Source organism: Tenrec ecaudatus, chromosome 4, assembly GCF_050624435.1.
Source record: "Tenrec ecaudatus isolate mTenEca1 chromosome 4, mTenEca1.hap1, whole genome shotgun sequence".
NCBI lineage: Eukaryota > Metazoa > Chordata > Mammalia > Afrosoricida > Tenrecidae > Tenrec > Tenrec ecaudatus.
Window position 1 is genome coordinate 39,326,673 of NC_134533.1, and position 23,738 is coordinate 39,350,410.

Consider the following 23,738-nt stretch of genomic DNA (forward strand, 5'->3'; position numbering starts at 1 on the left):
TTACCAAAGTTCTATTTGCACATATATTTTAGATATTCATCTATGACAAATAGTGAGATAAATTCGTAAAGCAGTAGAAACAATATCAAGTGTCTCAACTAATTGTATAAAATAGTTTGTGGAGCTAGTTGTATTAGCATATAATTTGCATGTGACTATAGAGACTGTGAAGTCTATTCACAAGTAATTTTCAAGGTGAAAACTTCATTACTGTTACCCTAAAGGCTGTTATTTCTTGATTGTTCTTCTCTGATCCTTTTCACCTCACAATGCTTCGCCATGGATGCACAGCCCAGAAAGAGCAATATTTCTGGGGCACCAACAAGGGCAATGAATGGTCAGCAGAGACTACTGGGACACAGCTGAGAGAATACTAAGAACAAGAATATGAAAGGGTGCATAGGACAAGGAATCCCCTGGGTTTCAGGGATCCTATTGAGAGATATTGGGATCCTTCATGAAAAATAATTCACTCTAACATCCTTTGATTATTAATATAAATAAGTCATTAGACTGTGTTTCGAATTATCTTCATTGTTGCTGCCATCTTTCTAACCCTAGGATATTATTCATATTTCTATTAAGTTTCTTAATTCTTCGCCATCCTCTCCTGCAATGATTTCCTCTCCTACTTCCCTAAGTTGTTCACCCCCATGGACAAACCTTAAATCTTGTATTATCAGTAACCACTGTCCTTTTACACTCTCAATATCATGCCTCCCCTTTAACGATCACCTGTTTCCTTCCAATGGCTACCCACACAAAATCATTTGATCCCACTGAGAATTAACACTCATAAAAATACCATCACATCCTGGTGCCCTGCTATCAAAAGATATAGTGTCTGGGGTCTTAAAGGATTGAAGATAAACAAGTGGCCATCTAGCTGAGAAACAATAAAGCCCATATGGAAGAAGCACACCAGCTTGTGTGACCATGAGGTGTTGATAGGACCAGGTATCAGGCATCAAAGACCCAGAACAACAAATCAGATCAATGTGGGTGAGGGGAGTGAGGAGTGCAGACCCGAAGCCCATCTGTAGACAATTGGACATCCCCTTCCAGGAGGGTCACAAGGAAGAGACTAGCCAGTCAGGGTGCAGTATAGCACCGATGAAACATACAACTTTCCTCTCGTTCTTTAATGCGTCTTCCCCCTCCCCTCCCACTATCATGGCCCCAATTCTACTTCACAAATCCAGCTAGACCAGAGCATGTACATGGGTACAGATAAGAGCTGAAAACACAGGGAATCCAGGAGAGATAACCCCCTCAGGACCAATAATGAGAGTAGTGATACCAGGAGGAGAAGGGTAAGGTGGGGGCAGAAACGGGGAACTGATCACAATGATCTATACATAACATCCTCCCAGGGGGATAGACAACAGAAAAGTGGGTGAAGGGAGACACTGGTTGGTGTGAGACATGAAAAAAAAATTATCAAGGGATCATGAGAGAGCAGAGGTGGAAAAAGGGGGAAATGAACTGACACCAAGGACTTAAGTAGAAAGAAAATGTTTTTAAAAGTTATGATGGCAAGATATGTACAAATATGTGTCAATGGATGGGAGTTGTAATAACTCCCCCAAAAATGATTTAAAAAATACCATCACTTCCATCCTTTCCATTCATCTCACCTCACTTTCTCTATTCCATGATCTATCCTTATCTTTGTGTCCTTAGCAAAACTACACAAACACAAAACGCACAGCCATCGAGTAGATGACTCCTAGGGGAGAAGTGCTGCTAACAAACTCTGGTTAAATCCAGCTCAGTCTCCTTCACCCCTGCATTTAACCTGCCTGGAGAAACACCCCACCCAGGGGGACCAGTCTTGCTTTTAGATTCATGGCCACAAACCTTAATAGCCTTAAGGCTGGAAGACCATCCCACTCTATCTACACCCAGGCTATTTAGATGTCTATTATACTTTATCCTTTTTAAAATTCAAACATCAAGTACAACTTCTGCCCCTTCTCTCTCAGTGAAGGACCTTTCACTGAGAAAACAGAAACAAATACAAGGACACCAGTCACTCCACTGAGCCACCCATCAGTGTTTTCACCCAAATATTCTGTCTCTGAGCCCCAGTGGCATAGTGGTGATGAGCTGGCCTGTTTTGAAGGAAAACAATGAGGCTTTCTACATATGTAAACAGACACTGTCTCAGAAACCCATGGGGGCTATGGCACCCTGTCCTATAGAGTAGCTAAGAGTCAGAATGGACTTGATGGCAGTGGGTTTGGTTTGATTCTTTTCTTCCTACATCGCCATAGGTGAGCTATCTAAACTTGTATACAATGTCTATTCTTTTACCTGCCTATACACCTCATCAAATACACCACCTCTGTAGCAATTCTCACCCCTGGCTCATAGACTTTCTGCTTTTTTCTTTGTACTACATGCTTCCTGTAATATAAACACACTGTTATCTTTGCCGAGTTGCACAAGCCCCCAATAAAATGATTTAAAAAAAGAAAGAAAATGTTTTGAAACGGATTGTAGTAGCAATTGTACAAGTATGCTTGATCTATTTGAATTATGGAATGTTATGACATTTGTATGCGCTCCAAATACAGTGATGAATTTAAAAAACAACAACAAAAAAAAACCCCATAAAACACTGGCAGGCTAACTTCCTCTTCTATGTATCATCTCGTTTCTCTGCACTGAACTCCTTAAGTTCTCTAATGCTTTTGTCCACAATTAATCTCCTTACATTTTTATTTAATCCAGTCCAACTAGGTTTTTATCATAACCATTCCATTAAAACTAAATATCTTTTTGGTCATCAATGACTTGCACTGGCTAAATTAAAAAACTAATTATTGGGTTTTTTAAAATCATTTTATTGGGGGCTCATACAACTCTTATCACAATCCATATATACATCAATTGTGTCAAGCACACTTGTACATTCATTGCTCTCATCATTCCCAATTGTTTTGTTTTATTAACAGATTTGTTATGATAGAATTCATATCCTATACAAGTTACCCATTTAAAGTATGCAATTCATGTGGTGAAGAAAGCTGATGGTGCCCGGCTATCAAAAGTATAGCATCTAGTGTCTTAAAGATCTGAAGATAAACAAGTGGCCATCTAACTGAGAAACAACAAAATCCACATGGAAGAAGCACACCAGCCTGTCCCGACTCGATCACTGAAGACAGAGTAGGTGCTTAAGCAAAAATGTGGTGAAGAAAGCTGATGGTACACGGCTATCACCTATATAGAGCCTGGGGTCCTATAGGTTTGAAGATAAACAAGTGGCCATGTAACTGAGCAACAAAAAAGCCCACATGGAAGAAGCACACCACCCTGTGAGATTATGAGGTGTTGAAGGGATCAGATATCAGACATCAAAATAAAAAAAATCATAGCATTGTGAATGAGGGGGGAGTACTGAGTGGGGACCCAGGGACCCTCTGTGGGAAAATGGACATCCCCTTACAAAAGGCTGTGGGGAGGAGATGAGCCAGTCACGGTGCAGTGTATCAATGATGAAACATATAATTTTCCTCTAGTACTTGAATGCTTTTTCCCCCACTATCATGATCCCAATTCTACCTCACAAATCCAGCTGGACTGGAGGATGCACACTGGTACAGGTAAGAACTGGAAACACAGGGAATCCAGGACAGATGAAACCCCCAAGGACCAGTGGTGAGAGTGGCGATACCGGGAGGGTGGAGAGAAGGTGAGGGAGAAGAGGGAACAGATTACAAGGACCTACATATAACATCTACCCTGGGTGGCGGACAGCGGAGAAGTGGGTGAAGGGAGATGTTGGACAGCGTAAGATATGACAAAATAATAATAATTTATAAATTATCAAGGGTTCATGGGGAAGTAGGTAGCAGGGAGGGAGGGGAAAATGAGGAGCTGATACCAAGGGCTCAAGTAGAAAGCAAATGTTGTCAGAATGATGAAGGAAACACATGTACAAAAGTGCTTGACATATGGATTGTGATAAGAGTTGTACAAGCCCCCAACAAAATGATTAAAAAAATAAAGTGTACAATTCAATGATTTTTAATATACTCACAAACTTGTATTACGATGACTACAATTTTTAGGACCTTTTCATCACTTCAAACTGAAACCCTGATCTTTCAGCTCTCACTCCCCCAATACTCTCATCACCTCTGTGTTAGTCTGGGTGTGACTAGAGAAATAAATTCATAGACACTCATATGTATATAAGAGCGAGCTCTATATAAAAGAGCAATTGTATATTGAGAAAACATCCCAGCCCAGTCCAGATCAAGCCCATAAGTCCGATATATGGATCAAGTCCATATGTTGGATACCAGTCTGTAAATTCCTTTTCAGACTCACACAACAAATTCAATGACACCAAATGCAGGAAGATCACAGGACAGTGGAAAGTCTTGTGGATCCAGTGGTGGTGGAAGCATCTCAGTACTGGCAGTGGCCTTCATGTGGTTCCTCCAGCTCCATTCTCTGGTTCCATCAACATAGCTTCATGTGTCAGCAAGAAGGTAAAGCAGAGAGAGCGTGTGTCCCTCCTCTAGGGAGGAAAACAGGAACTCCCAGAATTCTCAGGAGAAGGTCATGCCCATATAGAGGCCTCACTGGTTGTGACCTATTTGACAGGCTAGACTCCACCTCTTTGTAAATTGACAGATTATGCAACTGCCACAACCTCTGCACTAAGGAATCATTCATCTTTTTTTCTGTGTCTGTGTCTTTGTCTATTCTAGGTATTCCATAAACGGGGATTCATATAACACGTGGCCTTTGGTGACTGCTTTAAGCAATGCAGTGAATTATTATGTAGCCATAGCCTTTGTAATCCTATCAAAAGATTTGTTTTCCTGAAGGTTCTAAGGAAGAAGGTGCAGCAAGATAAGGATTGGATTATGTGCTTCTGTGGTTAGCAGGCTGTTAAGAGGGTTAACTGTGATTGCCATCCTGCTGGGTATAAAGCAGCAGTAGGACCATGCGACCAACAAGTGGGATCTACTAACTGAAGGCTCAGCAGTATGAAAAGCAGCTCCACTGGGACAAGACAAGGCTTCCTGCTCTCATAAAGAATTAGTCTTGGAAACTCACAGGGGCAGATCTACCCTGTCCAATGGGGTCACTAATGAGTCAGCATCAACTCTATGGCAGTAAGTATGCATTCTTTTGTCTTGAGTATGTATCTAGGGGTGACCAAATGGTAATTCAATGTTTAACCATTTCAGGAACTGCTAGACTTTTCTTTCTTTTTAAAATCATTTTATTGGGGGCTCATACAACTCTTATCACAAGCCACACATCCATCCATTGTGTCAAGCACATATGTACATTTGTTGCCATCATCATTCTCAAAACATTTGCCTTCTAGTTGAGCCCTTAATATCAGCTGCTCATTTTCCTCCTCCGTCCCCGCTACCCCCTACGTCATGAGCCCTTCATAATGAATAAATTATTATTATTTTATCATATGTTACACTGTCCCACGTCTCCCCCTGCCCTCTTCTCTGCTGTCCATCCCACAGGGGTAGATTTTTCTTCTAAGAGTTTTCTACTTTGGGCTCTTATGGTTAGTGTTTCATCCACTTTGAGTTAATTTTTGTACATGGTGTGAGATACAACGTCCGACTTCATTCTTTTGATGTGGCTATCCAGTTGTGCCAGGAGACCTGGAGTTTATAAGTTGGGCTATTAATCAGAAGATAGGCAGTTCAAAAACACCAGCCAATTCTTAGAAAGATTAGAGTTTCTATTCCCATGAAGAGGTACCCACAGGGGCAGTTCTATTTGGTCCTACAGGGTTTCCATGAGACAGAATGGACTTGAAGGTAGTGATTAGTAATTATCCAGTTGTCCCAGCACCATTTGCTGAAAATACTATTCTTTCCCTCTTGAATAGTCTTGGCATCCTTTATTTGTTGACATTTAGAGTCAATTTTAGCATTTTTAGATGGATTTTTTTAGAAATACAAAATACTGATATCACGGACTCACTCACTCACTCACTCACTCACTCACTCACTCACTCACTCACTCACCTTCAAGGCCTTTTTATGGGATTTAGATTCCATCTCAAACTAATGAGCATGGCCTGCAAGGCCCCATGTTGCCCCCTCTATGAATTTATCCCCCATATAACTCTTTCCACCACTCATTGTCAGCCACAGGGATCTTTCAGGTCCTTGATTACATCCTAGTATACAGCGTGGTCCTTCGTTATGCCAGGAATACTTTCCTGGCACAGTGCCCTTGAGGACTCCTTCTCACTCTGCAGGTTGCTACTTAAATACTCCCCCTTCAAAGAGGCCTAGGCGAACTCCTATAAAATGTCTATAAAGACCCTTTAGTATTACCGAGGAGCATGCTTCCATAATTCCTTTTTCATGAATATGAATTTCCCATTTCTATTTCTACATATGCTCTGGTTCTATGCTTATCAATCTAGGAAACATGTGCTTTTGTAATAAAATACCTTCTTATGTGGCTATATTTCATATACTAGTTTTATTCTACTAAATCTTTGCATTAAGAACAAGATTGTGGTAATTTTCCTGTGTTCAAATCTGATTTCTTACTATACTTTGTTTTAACCACTAATTCATCAACTGCTGACTAAAAACCTGTGGCCTAGATTCAAGGAATCAATAAGGAGAGGAATGCCTTTTCCTTAAAGATTTCTAGAGCTTGAGGAGAAGAAGTTTGTAAATAAGAAAAATTAATATGGTATCCTGTGATGAAGAAGTCCCATTGGTGGCACAAAAGGGTAAGTGTACCTTTAAGTGTATGATAACTTAAAAGTTCTACTTTACCCAGAAGTACATAAGACCTGGCACCCCTTCCAAAACTCAGCCACGGAAAAACCTGTGGAACACGGTTCTATTCTGACACACATGGGGTCCCCATGAGTTGGAACTTATTATATGGCAACTGCTTTTGCCTGAGTAAGAATAAACATCTAAAAGTACAAATCTTGAATTCCAAAGATATGAGGAACTTCAAAAAGTTCGTGGAAAAATGACAAGACAGTGCAATTTTCCCATGAAATTTTCTGAAGCCCCCTTGTATCTATCAAAATAAAAGAACAATCCTTTTTAATGAGGAAGCACAACTCTCTACCTAGGCATAAATATTAGCAAAGTTTAACTCAAAACAATGTCAAAATTACACAGGAAACAAAAAAATTTGACTACAGGATTATAAAAAAATTCACTTTCTCTATCATTTTGATTATCTGGATTTATGATGGTGAATTATCAAACAGAACCCTTGAATATTATGCTACATCTTAGAATTTTATACCTATTCTTTAATTTGAAAGTTTAACCTGCATTATGAATATTTCAGGCAAAGTTAACAATTTTAAATTAGTTATCTCAAATTCCAAATGACCTTTAGCTTTTCATATTTGAAAAAAGTCATTACATGTTCAACAGTACCTTTAGAAATGATGAAATTATATATTATATCCTGATATATGATAGCAGGATACAGCTCTATCCTGTAGCATTAATTACAGGAAAAATGCAGAAAACTATGAGGCTTAGCTTTATTGTCTTATAAATGAACCAGCAAAGTTCACTTTATTGTAATGAGCACACGCTTTTCATAAATTAAAATAAATCTCATATGGTAAAGTACCCATTTTCAAAATTAATTTAATTACATGTTTAAAGTTTAATTACATTTAATTAAGCATTATGTTTAATATAAAATAAATGAATTATCAGTTAACTACTATGAAATGAATTACTGCCTTGATAATTAAAATCTATAAATTTTCTATTCTGTGTAAAACTGCTAGCTATCAAAAATATTCTAAAAACATTTCCTGAAGGCTATAGGACTGACTGCATGCTGCAGCTGCTCAGTGGGCAGCTGTGTGAGCTGTGGGTTTACTGCTTCCCTGGAGCCACCGTGGAGCAGAGAACCAGAGCCCAGGTCGGGGACTGTGGATCTGAGTCTCAGCATAGTCACTTAGTTAGATAGCTTCTCTGATCACATGTGTCCTCAGCTCTAAAAATGGGATATAAGAATCCTCCTCTTGTAAAGGTGATTCGGAGCCTTTGGGAACTATCCCATGGTAAAATGCCTGGGCTGGTGATGGACACGGATAGCACAATCAGCAAATACGTGTTCTCAGCTGCTCTGAGTTGGATAAATGAATAAAAACTTTGCATTTTCTGGCTTAGAAAAAGTTCCTAATATTTTCCCTTAATTAAAAGAGTAATACATTATTTTAATTTAATTATACCATAACTAATGCACATTTTTTAATTCTCTAAGCACTTCCATGAACAGAGGCATTACAGAATATTTGCTAGCACAGATTGCTGAATGAGAAAAAATAAAAACAAAATTTCAACCTGGGTTCTATCCATGATTTAAGAGATCGTAGAAAAGTTGCAATGCGTTTGGTTCAGTGAATGACATAATTCAGGAACCAGTATAAATCAATGTAAATCACTCAAATGTTAAAATCTGAAATTAATACTACAACATAGAGTAGGTACTATTCTCCTCTACCCCTATTTTTCATATGCAGTTATTAATTTCACTGAGCTTAAGGTCTTTTTCCTAGGAGAATACTAGCAGGACAAAATTAATATCAGAAGCTAGAGTTTTCATTCCATTATCAGTTCTTTTTTTCCCATGACACATGGAGTGTTGAAGTCAAATGATTCTATGTCAACTAGACACTCCTGGCTAGGGGTGGAGTCAAGCCTGTCAATCAGGGCACAGCCTGATGCAGCGTCCTTGGGGGTTTGGCCTTTTCATCAGGAGGACCCTGGACTCCCCCAATGTCCTCTTCTACTGATTCTGAGAGCTGCCAGAGCCCTTCCATGTTTCCGCAGACCTTGGATCCACATGACTACACCCATCAGCCTGGGATCTTCCTGTATTCGGGAGTCTGAAGAGGGACCTATGGACTAGTATTGGACTCAGCTTGAGTCAAACTGAGCGGAGACACTTTCTTGATAATTATTTTTGATATAAAGCTCTCATACATACAAAGTATACTACCCCCCAGTGCCCACCGCCCCCCCCCCCCAAAAAAAATGGAAAAAAGCTCCACCAATGTTAGAGGGATAGTGTATTTAGACTTCCTTTTACCAGGTCAGACTGTTAATCAAGTTTTCTGTTTAGAGGTTCTGAAAATATTACATAACAGTGTGTAACAAATTTGTGGCAGATGGGAGACTGGTTTTGCCACCATGACAATGCACCTGCTCATGCAGTCATCTCAGTGTGCCAGTTTTCGGCTAAAAACAGCATGCCTCTCTTGCCCCCACACGCTTTACTCACCTACCCCACTCCTTTCAACTTCTTTTTGTTCCCGCGAATGAAGAAGAACATGAAAGGACAGAGATTTGACAATGTAAAGAAAAAACAATGGAAGTGCTGCCAAGCAACCATCCAAACAGATGAGTTTGAAATATTTTCCAAAATGAAATCGCAGCTTTGAAGACTGTATTAAGTGTAGTGTAGAGTACTTTGAGGGTGATAAGGTTGTTTGGTAAAAATAAAATAAATTAAGTGCATAACTTTGACAATAAATTGTTTTGGGAGGTACCTCCTCATATATGAGTGCCACTGGACTTGTTACTATAGTCAACCTGGCCCAACACAGGGAGGCAAAGGTGAAGGCCACACAATGAATGTGTCTGAAGCAATAAAGTGACGAGAAAGCAAGATCTGCCACTTACTTGTTGAGCCTCTGATAAATGACTTCACCTTTGTGATTTTTGAGTACCCTTTCCTCAAAAATGGGAAAAAGGTGACGAGGACCTAATCCACGGCTTACCTTCCCTTAATCCAATTGCAAAATGAACTGAAATGATTTTAATACTTTATAAAGTATTAAATGTCTAGCCTTTACTGTAATCTTCAGAGTTCTATAACTAGAAATAGATCTCCTTAACAAATATGGTCAATATATAAAAATCATGTGGGTTGCTTCCTGTGCATGATATGCTCTATGAATTTAGGTCTTAGAAGAACACCATGCCATGCCCATTTAATCCATAGTTAAATTTCCACAAAGTCTATTCAAACCTTATAAAAACCAGCTGGACAAAGATTGTAAGCTCTAGTTATTGTGTAGAGGTTGGTTTTGCTGGGAATATGCTGGACTGGATGGGGACTATGCCAACTGCTAGACAGGGACTTTGTGCATCTCAGGGTACAGGGCAAGGACCAATAAGGAGCACAGAGAGGTGGTCATTGAGACTGGGCATGCATGTGCTGGGGATGTGGATGGTGGTTGTGGTGACTCTGGCTGCCTCCACCTCGTTGCTTTTGTTGCTAGCAGATAAGATCCTGGATGCCCATCATTGTTTTAGCCAAAGGCTGATTTGAGAAATTCTAAGTTTATTTTTGCAAGGGCTACACCAAAGTAAATAGTGGGGTTTGCTACCTTCCAATTGCTTCAAATATTCAGTGAAAATTAAACAAGTTATAAACCCTAAACTATGTGTCAAGTTCGAGGAAGTGATTCACAGATTTGTTACAATGAATGAAAGTCTTCAAGTAATGAGAGAAAGTAGGCATGGGTCACAGGGTACAGGGGGCATCTGTGGGCCTGTCATTCTTGTTTTGTTTGCCAAATTTGCTGAATTAGAACATTCTTAAGGATTCTCTTTCCCCTTTATTTTTTACTGCAGGGGTTACGGTGGAGGGTTATTACATTTTGGTTTTAACAAAATAAGTCTTAACAGACTAGGTCTCAAACGATGTCACATTTCCAATATTTGATTAACAGTGGGTTAGCTCATTTACCGTCTCGATCAGTCTGGTTGCTTTCTGATCATGAGCAGTTGCTACCTTGGCTCTGTGCTAAGGGCCCATGAGTGCTCTAAGCTTTCTGGGACTCACTAGCCTTTGCTGGGAATAGGAAGCAAAGGAGTAGATGCTCCACGGGGTGGGTTACACTCTGGAGGCCAGGGTTTACCCATTGCCATCACCATTTCTAACTCATAGGAACTCTACAGAGGGTTTCCAAGGTCATGAATCTTTACAAGAAGCAGATCACCAACAAGAGCAGATACTTTCTCCCCTGGAGCATTCCATGGATTTGAACCACCAATTTTGTGGCTAGCAGTCCAATGTCTACCGGACAGTACCACCTGTGCCTAAAATCATTAGGGGCCAATAATAAATACTAGGAGAGAGATATTCCTTTTAAACAAAAACCACCCACCCCAAACAAACAAACAAACCAAAACAACAACAAAAACACCTATGGGACCACAACTGGGCATGTTGTCTGATGTTGCCCAAATAGGCTTTAAGTGAGGTGTGCCTACCTAGCCATACTTGTTTACTTTCTGAGCATATTGCTAAGTATCTTTTTGCATTCACACCAGAGAACTCTGATTCAGAACTTTTTCACATTTTTATGGCAATAAACCCAGCAGGTATTATAAATGTTATATCAGGACCTTTCGAGTTCCACATTAAATAAGCTCAACCACTAAATGCCTAGCAAGGGAAGAAAATGCATTCAATAAATTATTCTGGAACATAAACACAGCTGACATTAACATTTATTATTATGATACTTCCCCTTAGGTAAACTTTCTTTCAAAGAGAATGCTGAAAGTGCTATCTGTTAACCTCTGAAGGCAGAATTTGCTGGCATAAGAGTCCTTGACTTACCAGGGTTCTGCTGGAAGAGATGATGATAACTTTTCTGGAAGGAAAAATCCATGCCATTGTGAAGCTTCAATCAGTTCTTGGGGTATTCTTTTTGAAACATCATAATAGTGACCAAATCTTGAAGATGATACTGGTCCAGCCTATTAAGAAAATTCATACTGCTTTGGTTTTTTTTTAAGGTTATTCTTTTTGTAACTATACTTTATTATCAAGCATTCATCAAAACATATATCTATTTATTAAGCCAATACAAGTTGATATAAATACACATATTACATTTAAACATGTAATTAATAAGTTTTATTATTTTACATATAATATAATCTTTATTATTTTAAATTATCTATAATTTAGAAATCAAACCTTATATTCTACGAGTTTTCATTCCCAGGAGTTCCCTAAGTTTAATAAATATGGAAATATCTGTTCTTTTTAGTGCTACTGCATAACTTACCAATATTTAAATAAATTAAACTAAGAATTATTTTTAAAATGACATTTTCACAAGCCAATATGCATTGTATATTCAAAATATATGACAAACTAAAATTTTAGCCTTGGTGGTATAATGGCTATGTGCTGCTAATTACAAGGACAGCAGTTCAAAACCACCAGCCTGCTCCATGGGAGAAAGAGGAGGCTTTCTATTCCTGTGAAGAGTTACAGTCTCTCAAATACACAGGGGCAGTCCTATCTTGTCCTATAGGGTTGCTATGAGTCCGAATAGACTTGACGGCAGTGAGAAAAGTAACATACTCAGATAAAACAATGGGAACAAGGCACATGATTAAGTACCTTATAGATAAGCCAACCAGATAAATCAGAAATTTGATATAAACTTTACTTCATTGATGGTTTCATGTTTTGTTCTTTCTAAGTGTTTCTTCAAAAATTACCTTTCTCACAATTATAACATTATTGATGCTAAATTATTTACATATGATGAAGTCTAGTAACATATCTTATTATTCTGCTACTTTGAACAGGTACTGGACTGATTCCTTTCCCTCAGCACATTAGAAATATGTAAATACTTCAACCCAAAGTTGAATTAGTAAGAAATTGTAGCTGGAAATTTGCTCTAACCAGATCAATCCTAAATCTCTAGGAAAAGTCTCGATCCAAATTTTGTTATTGTCAACTTGTCTACTGTTTTGAAATGTTATATGAGATGCATTTTAGAACATGCAAAATAATCTTAATCTCTGTAAAAATTGAAGAATTACACACGGAAGTTTCTTAATTTATTTTACCAAATGACTAAGAATTTATTTTTAAAATTTTTATTTATTTATTATTATTTTTTTTTTGTGACTAAGAATTTTACAATTTAATTAAGAAAGACATTTACTTGATGTAGATATTTGCGAATAAGACCTCAAGGATTTATATTCTTGAACCACATTACAACAAACAGTAAATGACACAGTAACACAGAATAAACGTTGTAAAATGTCTAACAGAAACATCATCAGATTCAGTGTGGGTCTGACACGTATTTTCAAAATAAAATGACTGCTCTCCCCTCCTTAAGTTACAACTTATTTTCATTGATAAGAGACTGGTCAATTTACTTCAATCTCATCTTATGAACCCAGTATGCACAGAAGTATGATCTCCTAAACATGATTTAACTATTTACTATGAAAGTAATCACAAATCAATTCTGACATTAAAAAGACGTTTCTAAAAAATTAGGTGTAAAGTTTTAAAATGCAAAGTTATTAGTCTAAAGCAATTTAAACAAGGCCTGTTCTTTGGCCTAGGATCTTTCTTTATCCGGATTATAGCTTGGAATGTTTTTACTGCAATCTCTGCTAGAGCTCATCTTGTTATTGTGCAAGTCCAAGCCCCTAGTGTTTTAGAGAGGCCTTGACTAACTGAACTTTGATCTGATGTCTTCATTGAGAAAAACACCAGGTTGCCCATTTCAGATGCAAATCCCTCTAAGGCCCAATAGAATCTAGTCAAGACAGCAAAAAAAGAAGAAACAAGAAGTTTCCAGGATCCTCTTTGAGAATCCTGGGGCCCACTGGTGTCCTTAATCCACGCTGCTGCATGGATTAAGGTAGGTGATAACCTTTCCTGATTCAAAAGAATAAACAGAGTGCCTACAAACTGGGTGGAGACTAGGATTTGGTGATAATAAAACACCACGCCATAAAAGCTTGGTCTGTGGCAGAAACCTCTGAAAGGGCCCCAATGTACCACATTCCCAGGCCTAGTAGGGAAGCTTGCAAAAGCCTACCTGAATCAAATAAGCATGAATAATCTATTTTAGCAGACTGGCCATGGAGAGGGAAAAAGAAAGCGAGACTTTTCATTTCTTTTAAGTTTGAGTTAATAAATTTAATAGTGGACTGGAGATTCTTGAAGTCTTATGCACTCAGATACATGCTAAATTGCCAAGAAGCGAAGCATGCTGGTCTCTATTACTATTTCTAATTATCATACTAATGTGATAGAAATTTTAGATTTGGGATTAATCAAGGCATAAAATTGATTTCATACTGTGACAGTTTACAGACAGAACACAAATAATTGATTTAAATGTAAAAATAAAATTGGAAACATTTCTCATTACAACTAAGCTATTAATTATTTAGACCTGAATTAGATCTGGCACCTAAAATATTTACAGGGTGAACACTGAGAATTTATTAATGGGAAAAACTTCAATCTTTCAATAAGAAATGTGTATGAAAAATAAATATTTTCTTCTAGTAAAAAAATTACATTTTTTTCCTAAAGCACATAGCAAGAATATAATATCTGATATTTGAACTGCTAAGAAATCTTTTGGGGCTTAAAACAAAGACTTTAAACTATATCCTCTTTAAAAGAAGAACTGAAACCTGCATCTAGTATATGTAATCTAGTGTGTGATCTAGTTAATGCATCTATTTTGACATTAAGAAATAGTCACTTAAAACAATCTGTCACCAGGTACCAGTCTGAAAACCTTATGAATATTGTTTGCTAAATCATTAAGAATGCTCTATATATTTTTAAATTTAACTTTCTGGTGAATTAGGAGAGTTGTGCAGAGCAGATGATCAGTTTTACATTCAAGAATTCATACATATTGTGTTTCCTCTCATTCATTTCCATCCTTCCAAAGTACCATCACCCTTCCTTCCTGTTTCCTGTGTGTGTGCCTTCTTCTTTCCCAGCCCTCTGAACTATGTCCTTATGCAAATTCTACCCTTTTCCCCTTAAATGGTTGATGACCCTAAAGAGGATGAGACCGGAAGAGTAAGGGCGATAGTCTTGGGGACTCTACCAATCTTATCTACATGAGGCCACATTAGCAAAAGATGAGAAGGTTGGAGACACTAAGTCAACTGCCGTGAATAAGAATGTGTAGAGAGCGCAAGAATGAATACAACACGAGGAATGTAATCAGTGTTATTGAAATGCACACGTAGAGAGGTTGAGTAGAGAATGGTCTGGTGTGTACACCTTCACCAAATAGGAAACAAAAATGTCAACATTAAAAAAAAGATCAACGTATCTAAAGGAACTCTTCCATCTTTTCTCATGTTCTATATGGCTGCAGAGTTACAATGCACTTCAGAACTCTGTGTACAAGTATCTGCGTGCTACCATCGTTCTACTACATAGATCGGATCTGAGACGTCCTACAGTCTGTATCACTAATACAGCTCATGGGTTTTAGTGGACAGATTTTCTGATCTGTGTTTCTGTTTTGTTATAAAGTTTTTATTACTTTCTAGCTCTGTCTGTTCTAGATAGATGAGCTTACTAGACAGCTGAGTTTGAAAACAATGATCTTAATCAGTAACCTCCACTCTGGCTTGTAATCTCATATAGGGGTTTCTATATGGGGATTATAGAAAAAAATTAAAAATCTAATTTGGGAAAAATATAAATTTGTCATAATTATTTTAAAGAATATATCACTTGTATAAATACAAATGAAACACCTAGTCATTTAACTACACAAACGTACATTGACTATAACAGCTACAGTAGGAGAGTCTAGGAAATGAAAAGAAGACATTTGCAAAGCTTGGAAATAGTTTATATGCTGACTTGCCTCCATCTTGGGTAGTAGCTGGTAACGCCAAGCTATTTTCATCTCAAGATTAGATTCTGCCGTCTTATTATTACATGAATCTTCATCAAATTCCTTTTTACCATGATTATCAAGTAATGGAGCAGGAAGTTCCTGAGAAATGGAATGATACATTATTGAGTTTGGTTAAAAAGAAAAATTTCTTAAATCATAATATAAGCAATACTAGAAATTTCCAATTTATGAACACTGGATGCCTTAGAAACTGATGGAAACATAAAGCTTAGGACAGTAGAACTGCCCCATGGAGTGCCCAAGGTTATAAAATTTCAGAGAGGCCGACTGTCACATCTTGTCAACGAGCAGCTGAGCGCATTGGCCACTAGACCATCAGGGCAAAGGTGCATATCATTTAATGTGGAGTTAGCAGCGAAAAAGAATTTACAAAGAGTTTTCCAAAATTGACTCTATATTCATAAAAATCAACTGTCATGACGATCAGAAGCAATTTCCTTAAACAAATTTATACACTTAAAGCACAGTCTGGAATTAGCACTTACACATTACATGTAATTATTATTATGTTTGCCACTAGGTGAAAATAAAGCATGTGCACAATCTGTTTACTGGTTTGTAATTCTAGAATTCAAAAAACTCATTCACCGAAATAATGGGTGAAGTAACAACTAAGAATAAAGACATTTATTTTGCCCATATCAAATGTTAGTTTTGCACCTGCAAGCTTATGCATTTTCCTTAACAATGAGATAGATTCTTAACTCTATGACTCTAATTCTAATCTTACCTTTTCTTTTTTGGGATGTTTATCTACTGAGTAACTATACAAAACTTATTTCTGCAGGAGTACGTTATAAATATTATAGAAAAAAAGAGTTCATTAATTAATTGGAGGAGGAAAGTACGTGCAATAATTTTGTTCTAATTTGATTACCTCAATGGTCCTCAACCTTCCAAATGCCGCGACCCTTTAAAACAGTTCCTCATGTTGTGGTGATCCCTCAACCATAACATTATTTTCATTGCTACTTCATAACCGTAATTTTGCTACTGTTATGAATCAGGCAATCCCTATGAAAGGGTCTTTTGACCCCCAAAGGGGTCATGACCACAAGTTGAGAACCGCTGGATTAACTAAAGAATAATGTGGGATACTGAATTTGTCAATTTAATTTTGTGGTACGTAATCAATTAGTCATATGTGTAATTGTCAGTTCAAGATAAAATTTACTTTTGGTTTGAGTCATGCCAATTAATCAGTTGGTAAATATAAGTGAGTTTCAAAAAGTTTGTGGAAAAATGGAATTAAAACAATGCCATTTGTATAAGAACTTTGTGCAGGCCTTTCATATATGAACTATTATAAATTTTAGTTGCCTCCTGAAGGACTTTAAAAGAGGCCACACAATACTTTATGCCAGTTCCCAAAGGAACTAATTGTGTCATTTAAGTTCTGGACAATTGTTCCTAAGAAAGTAGTAGTATCTGATGATATTTAAAGTTCTTTTTCCAATAGAAATACATATTTTTGAGGCCACATCATGAGACAGGAGAAAGATGAGGCTTTCTACTCTTGTAAAAAGTTACGTTCTTGGAAACCCACCGGGAGCAAATCTGCCCTGTCCTACAGGGTCACCATGAGTCAGAACGGACTCGGCGGATGGTGAGTTTTGAGTTTCAGGTCTGATACAGCACTGTGTTGCAAGCTTGAATTCTGCGACCAGATTCTCTAGTTCCATGTCTTGACTCTGGACTAGGAGCTGTATTGGTTTGCCCTGAGCCCTCTCTCTTTCTGTTTTATCATGAGAAAAACAGCCGCTATAGCATACACTGCATGGAAACCATAAAACAGACAACGGAGCAAATGGGTAGTGGGGTGTGTGCTGCTCGCGTGCGCTCACAGGCACGCTAGAGGGGCAGCGCAGCAGGGCCGCACACGGTTGCTTAGGCTGCAGATTGGTAAGGGCAGATCACTAGGCCTGCTCTGCTGGGCGGCACCGCTGGTTGGTAAGATCAAACCACTGGCGGGTTAGCAGCCAAACCCTCAACCACTGTGTCCCCAGGGCCCTTTACAAAATCTTGGGGACAGTAGAAAAGGAGAACACCAACGATTGCTAGGTGAGCTTTATCACTTATATTAAGGGGCTTCGAAAAGTTGATGGGAAAATGGAATGAAAAAATAATGGATTTTTCTCACATTCTTTCTGAAGCCTATTTCCCTACTGTTCCCAATTTCATTTTCATCTGTTGTAGCGTAGTGAATTACTTAAGGTGGTTCCTCTAACCATAGTCTCTGAAATTCCCACCAGATGACTTATTCCTGATGGGCCTGGGTAAGAAGGTCGAGAAAGATATTGATAGGATTCAGCGGTTAACAAGATTCCCTTGTACTTGCCGTCCTGCTGGTTATAAAATGAGCCAACTCAGAAGCAGGGGGTGGGATGGAGTGGCAAGGGGGTGGGGGTGGGGGCGGTAGATCATTTCACTAACAGCAAGAGTCAGAAGTGGAATGTGTCCTCTGGACCCCGAGATCCCTGGCCAGTGAACTCCCGGGATCTGGGAAGGCAGCCTGGATACAAGAGGAGCAACAGATGAGCAGAGGCAGCAGAACCAAGAGCTAGAGCGGTGGACTTCCCAGCCTGCAGAACAAGGAGGTGTAAGTAGATCTGAATACTGGCAGCAGGAGGTTGGTGTGGGTGTCTCTGGGTGCTTAACCTGAGGAGCTGGAGGTGAGTGCCTTCAGCGGGAGGCTTACCACGGCATGGCTGGCTCTCTGCGCGTTTCTCAGCAGGTCTCAATGTCCTGATGGAGCAACTCTGTTCTGGGCATTTCCACCTGAGTTGTAACTTGCTAACGTCCATCATAAATCCCATAATCATGAGCACTGTCCGAGTTCTGTGTGGCCATTGCAATGCATTACAGAACTCAGTAGGAGGCCGTGAGAAAAGTAGAGTGTTGTGTGGTATCCGTGTTGAAATCTTTGGCATTTCATCATATGCAGCTTTATATTCATCTATATTTCATGACGCCTAATCTCATCTTCTCCGTTTCCCATCAAGAGTGCTAGCTTCTTGAGGGCTAGGGACTTCATCTTACATACTTTGGACATATGCCAGGAGAGGCCATGTCTTGGAGAAAGGCATCATGCTTGGTAAAGGGGAGGGGCCGTGAAAAAGAGGAAGGCCCTCCATGAGACGGATTGCTGGAATAACTACAACGAGCCCAGACACAGGAACCACTGCGAGGACAGTGCAGGTCCAGGCAGAATTTCCGTCTGGGTCACTATGGGTTGGAACGAACTTGACGGCACTTCACAACAACAGGAACTATATATATAATTTGCACTTCTTATAAACCCACTGCAATAACAAGCACGCAGACAGGCAATCGATAAAATACTTGCTGAATGAACCAAATAAATACACTTTAGGAAGAATCAATGGATATGTTCTCTGTTATATTCAGGGAAATTAATACCACGGCTTTCTTTAGGCTTCTTATGTTTCAAGTTCTATGCCTTTTGTATCCTTATTGAGTTATAATTTCTTCTCAATACAAGTTATAAGTACATGTTTTCCATTTTTGTGTGTAACATTCGACTTCTGCTTCATCTCACAATCCATGAGTGATAGATTTTTAAAACACAAAATTTCTTATCAATGTTAGCTGCAACTAAAGTTTAAATAATTTTTGCCACTACATAAATAATGATGATTCTTATAAAAATGAGTTTACTGATTTTATAAGTGGTAAAAATTTACCACAGAAAATTGTAAGGTCAGTTTTCGGTACACACACCCAAGTCCCAAGGCTACTCATCTTAAAAATTGAAAGAATGCACTACAGAGGACAGCAAGAAGAGAGTACAGGGAGAGTGAGAGTGGCAGGTCTGCCCCAACCACACAGGAGCAAACGAACAAGGGAAGGGCGGGGTCAGGAGACCAAGCCCCAAAGGCGACACTCCTGCTAGGAGCAGTCAAGACGAATGAAAGTTGAACATGACAGTGGGACAGGAGGAAAGTACATGGAAATAAAGTAAAGAACTATTAGCCAAAAGACGTTTATAGAGGTAAAAGTATAGGAATGTATATGTATAAATATATTAATATGTAACAGGAATATAGGCTTATTTACATATACCAGTGCTTATATGTTAAGTATTAAGGTAGCAGATGGACATCAGGCCTCTACTCAAGTACTCCCTCAACACTGTTCTAAAGACCTGTCCTTCTGTTACATGATCGCTGAGTCAAAATGGGTGATTAAGCAAATGTGGTGAAGAAAACTGATGGCGCCTGGCTATTAGAAGATGTGGTGTCTGGGGTCTTAAAGGCTTGAAGTTAAACAAATGGCCACCTAGCAGAGAAGCAACAAAACCCACATGGAAGAAGTACACCAGCCTGTATGATCATAAGGTGTCAACAGGATCGGGTATCAAGCATCAGAAGACCCAAAACAATCATACCAGATGCAAAGGAGCAGGGCCAGAGTGGAGACACAAAGCCCCTCTGTAGACAATTGAACATTCTCTCAAAGAAAGGTCACAAGGAAGGGATGAGTCAGCCAGAGTGCAGTATAGCACTGATGAAACACATAAAATTCCTCTAGTTCTTTAATGTTTCTCCCACCCCCTACTATCATGACCCCAGTTATATCTTACAAATCCAGCTAGACAGAAACATGCAGACTAGTACAAATAAGAGCTCGCAACACACAAATTCCAGGACATATAAACCTCCAAGGAACAGCAATGGGAGCGTGATAGCATGAAAGTCAGGAGAAGGGTGTAGAAGGGGGAGACAGGGGAAAATGATCTCAAGTATCAACGTATATCCCACACCCCCAGGGGGATGAACAACAGAAACGTGGATGAAGGGAGACAGGGGGCTGTGTAAGATAAGAAAACAATAATAATTTATGATTTCTCAAGGGTTTACGAAGATGGGGGAGCAGGAGAAGAGCTGATATCAAGGATTCAAGTAGAAAGAAAATGTTTTGAAAATGATGATGGCGACATATGTATAAATGTGCTTGATACAATTCGTGTATGAGTTGTTATAAGAGCTGTAAAAGCCCCCAATAAAATGATTCATTATAAAAAGAAAATTGTTTGATACAGAAACAAATAAAAATAATACAATCACAATACAGGAATAATCAGTTGGAAAAATAATCAAACAAAGCAAAGCAGAACAAAACAAAAAATAATAATTAGTTGGAACATTTTAGAGTATTTCTCTCCATTTTTAAGTATATTGCACACATTTCTTTGCATGCATATATTTACTTTAGAAAATTATTTTTGATTATGCTTATTGTAATATCACAATTTTGAAATGTACTCTATATTTTAAACTCACCATATTGTATTTCCACATCTAATATTTTTTTAAAACTAAGATTTTCCATGGTTACATGTGGTTATATTTTCAATGATCAAAATTCAGTCGATCATTTCCCTACTATTAAAATTTCAGATTTTTAGTCCAAGAATGCTGTATACAACAAAATGTTCATAACATGAACTTTATTTTTCACTTCAGTTTATTATTCTTTCCGTGAGATATATAAAACATGCAGAAAAGAATAAAGTGGGATATTCATTCCACACTCAACTGCTCATGGAAAGCAAGTCACACTGGTTTTAACACATCCTAATGATTGTTACTCTTGCGAAAACAGACCAGTGATTCCAGCAAGCAAGGCACATTACTCTTGCCCCAGAATGAAGAGACTCGAAAATCTTTAAATGGAATAATCTCACCGTAGATCCCTTATTTTCCTCGAAGAGTTAGGATCCCCCACCCCCTCGACTGTGCAAGAGAACATAGAGAGGTCAAATCAGACAAGCTTTGGATGGAGGAACACTACAGAGGTTTCCATCATATGGAAAACAGTAAATTATTGACAGTTTTCATACAGAAGGGTAAGACGACTCTCCCTCCCCGGTAGTATATACAAAGTCAGCTCCCACTGCTGGGCTCTTAGAAGCCTTCATTTCTGAACCGGTAGGAGACTATCAGATTGGAGGGGTGCCCCCTGGGGTAGCTGGCAAAAAGAGAGAATAAACCTTGAAGAGATATCACTAGATTAGTTTACAGCAAGCTTCCCAGTTCACAATCATATGCCGAGACACATGTGTTACGTTTTTCAGCGCCTCATTCTTAAATATGAAAGGATAGCCAAGATAATAAGATCTTTAAGAAAAAGCGCTAATGGAATTCAAAGAGCGACAAATGCACAGAAAATGTAAACTTTGTGAGATATAAAATCATAACAAATAAAAAATCACTATTATATATGAAAGTATATCCATAGAAAAATAATAGTTCATTAAAGAAACTACCAGGAGAAAATAGTATGTAGACAGGAAAAGTATATATTGTAAAACAGCAAAAACAACAAACTGAATGGAATGAGTTTAAGGTAAAGTTAGTAAAATCTCTTAGAATAAAAAGACAATAATCATAGCAATGATAACAGTTATAAGATTTCACGGTATCTAACACTTTAAAGGCCTTTCAAACTATCAAATCATTCTAAACACTACGTTCAAAACAATCCAAGAGGTGGACCTGAGCTAGTTTTCAACAGTTTCTGTTGTTTGTTTGTTTTTAATCTTGTTTTTGTTTGTTCATATTAGGGCATATCGCAGAGGTGTGATGTCTCAGAGGTCCAAACTCCCCCCCCCCCCCCGCCAAGCTGGCGTATATGAAAAGGAATGTAGCATCCAGATTGGAGGGAGGCTTATCAACAACCTATGCTATGTAGATGACCCAACTTGGCTTGTGAAAAGCAAGGGGGATTGAAGCACTTGGTGAAGAGTGTCTAGGACTGAAACCTTCAGTATGTGTTACAAGTCAGTACTAATCAATGAAGCCCTCACATCTAAACCAATAACAAACAGAACAAAGATAATCTTGACATATCTTATTGACATAGGATGATCACAGAAAAAAATAAGGAAAAAAATAAGAAAATTGAAAACTGCATTGCTGAAAAAAAAAAAAACCAAAAACAAACAGGTCAGATATGGACCAAGGAATTGTTTCCTTCATGTCAAAACATCTGCTTATTCTTTGAGGGTAGCAGGGCTGTCTGAAGAAAACTTCACCAGGTTACCTTACGCCATCCACCCAATAGCCCTGACCATGCCCCTTCCGACTTCTTGTTCTCCAAACTCAAAGACCATTGAAAAAGAACAGGGTCCAGGTCTCTGCGGATGTTAAAACTGACCTTTTGTCTGGTGTAAATGTTCTCTTTGGGCTTTTAGCATTTAATAACACTTCAAAGTTATGCGTATGGTTTTCAGCAGCTTCTTCCTCCAAAGTGGGACGCCGAGTCTAGTCTGGAAGCTCTACTGTGGGTGACCATGCGGCATTTGGAATATCAGTGACATAGCTTCCGGCCTCACAGCAACACACAAGCCACCACAATATGATAAACTGACAGACAACTGACAAGAATGCTGCTCAAGCTTAACAACAATCGTGAGGATGGGGCAAGAAGTGCAGTGCTCTGTTGTACATGGGGTTGCTGTAAGTCACAACCAAACTGACGGCACCTAAGAACAGCAACAGCCTCTAGCCTGTGACTTTCTCTTCCCTGCCTTGCCCCCTACCCTGAGTAACCATCAAAGTCAGTTTCTTTGACTGGGGGGAAACCTTTTCTTGACGTTCATCACGGTGGGCTTATATAGCTCCTTTTTTGCGTTGCTAATTCATGTCATGAGGTGCTGTACAAATTCAATATTCTTTAGTGCTACGTAGTATTCCATTGTGTATACGTATCAAAGTTTATTTATCAATTCATCCGTCATTGGCATTTAGCGTTTCCCTCCCTTTGTGATTGTGAACGGTGCTGCGATGAACATATGTGTGCACACATCTATTTGTGTTATAGCTCTTATTTAGAACGCATGCCAGTGGAGCACACGGTATTTCTGTTTCCAGTGTTTTGAGGAGTGCTACACTGGTTTCCACCGTGCTCTTACCGTTTTGCAGCCCCAGCAGCACTGTCAGACAGGTCCATTCTCTGCACC

At 38.7% G+C, this 23,738-nt stretch overlaps 1 protein-coding gene across 3 annotated transcripts in view; it reads right to left on the bottom strand.

Annotated features, from left to right (window-relative positions):
• Window positions 1-23,738, bottom strand: part of ELP4 (elongator acetyltransferase complex subunit 4) — a 245,697-nt gene that overhangs the window by 185,956 nt on the left and 36,003 nt on the right. For all 3 annotated transcript variants that reach the window (XM_075545945.1, XM_075545946.1, XM_075545947.1), the window contains exons 4-5: window positions 15,701-15,832; window positions 11,641-11,780 (exon numbers count right to left, since the gene is read on the bottom strand). In XM_075545945.1, coding sequence (XP_075402060.1) covers window positions 11,641-11,780; window positions 15,701-15,832 — 272 coding nt within the window. The remainder of the gene's footprint in view (window positions 1-11,640; window positions 11,781-15,700; window positions 15,833-23,738) is intronic.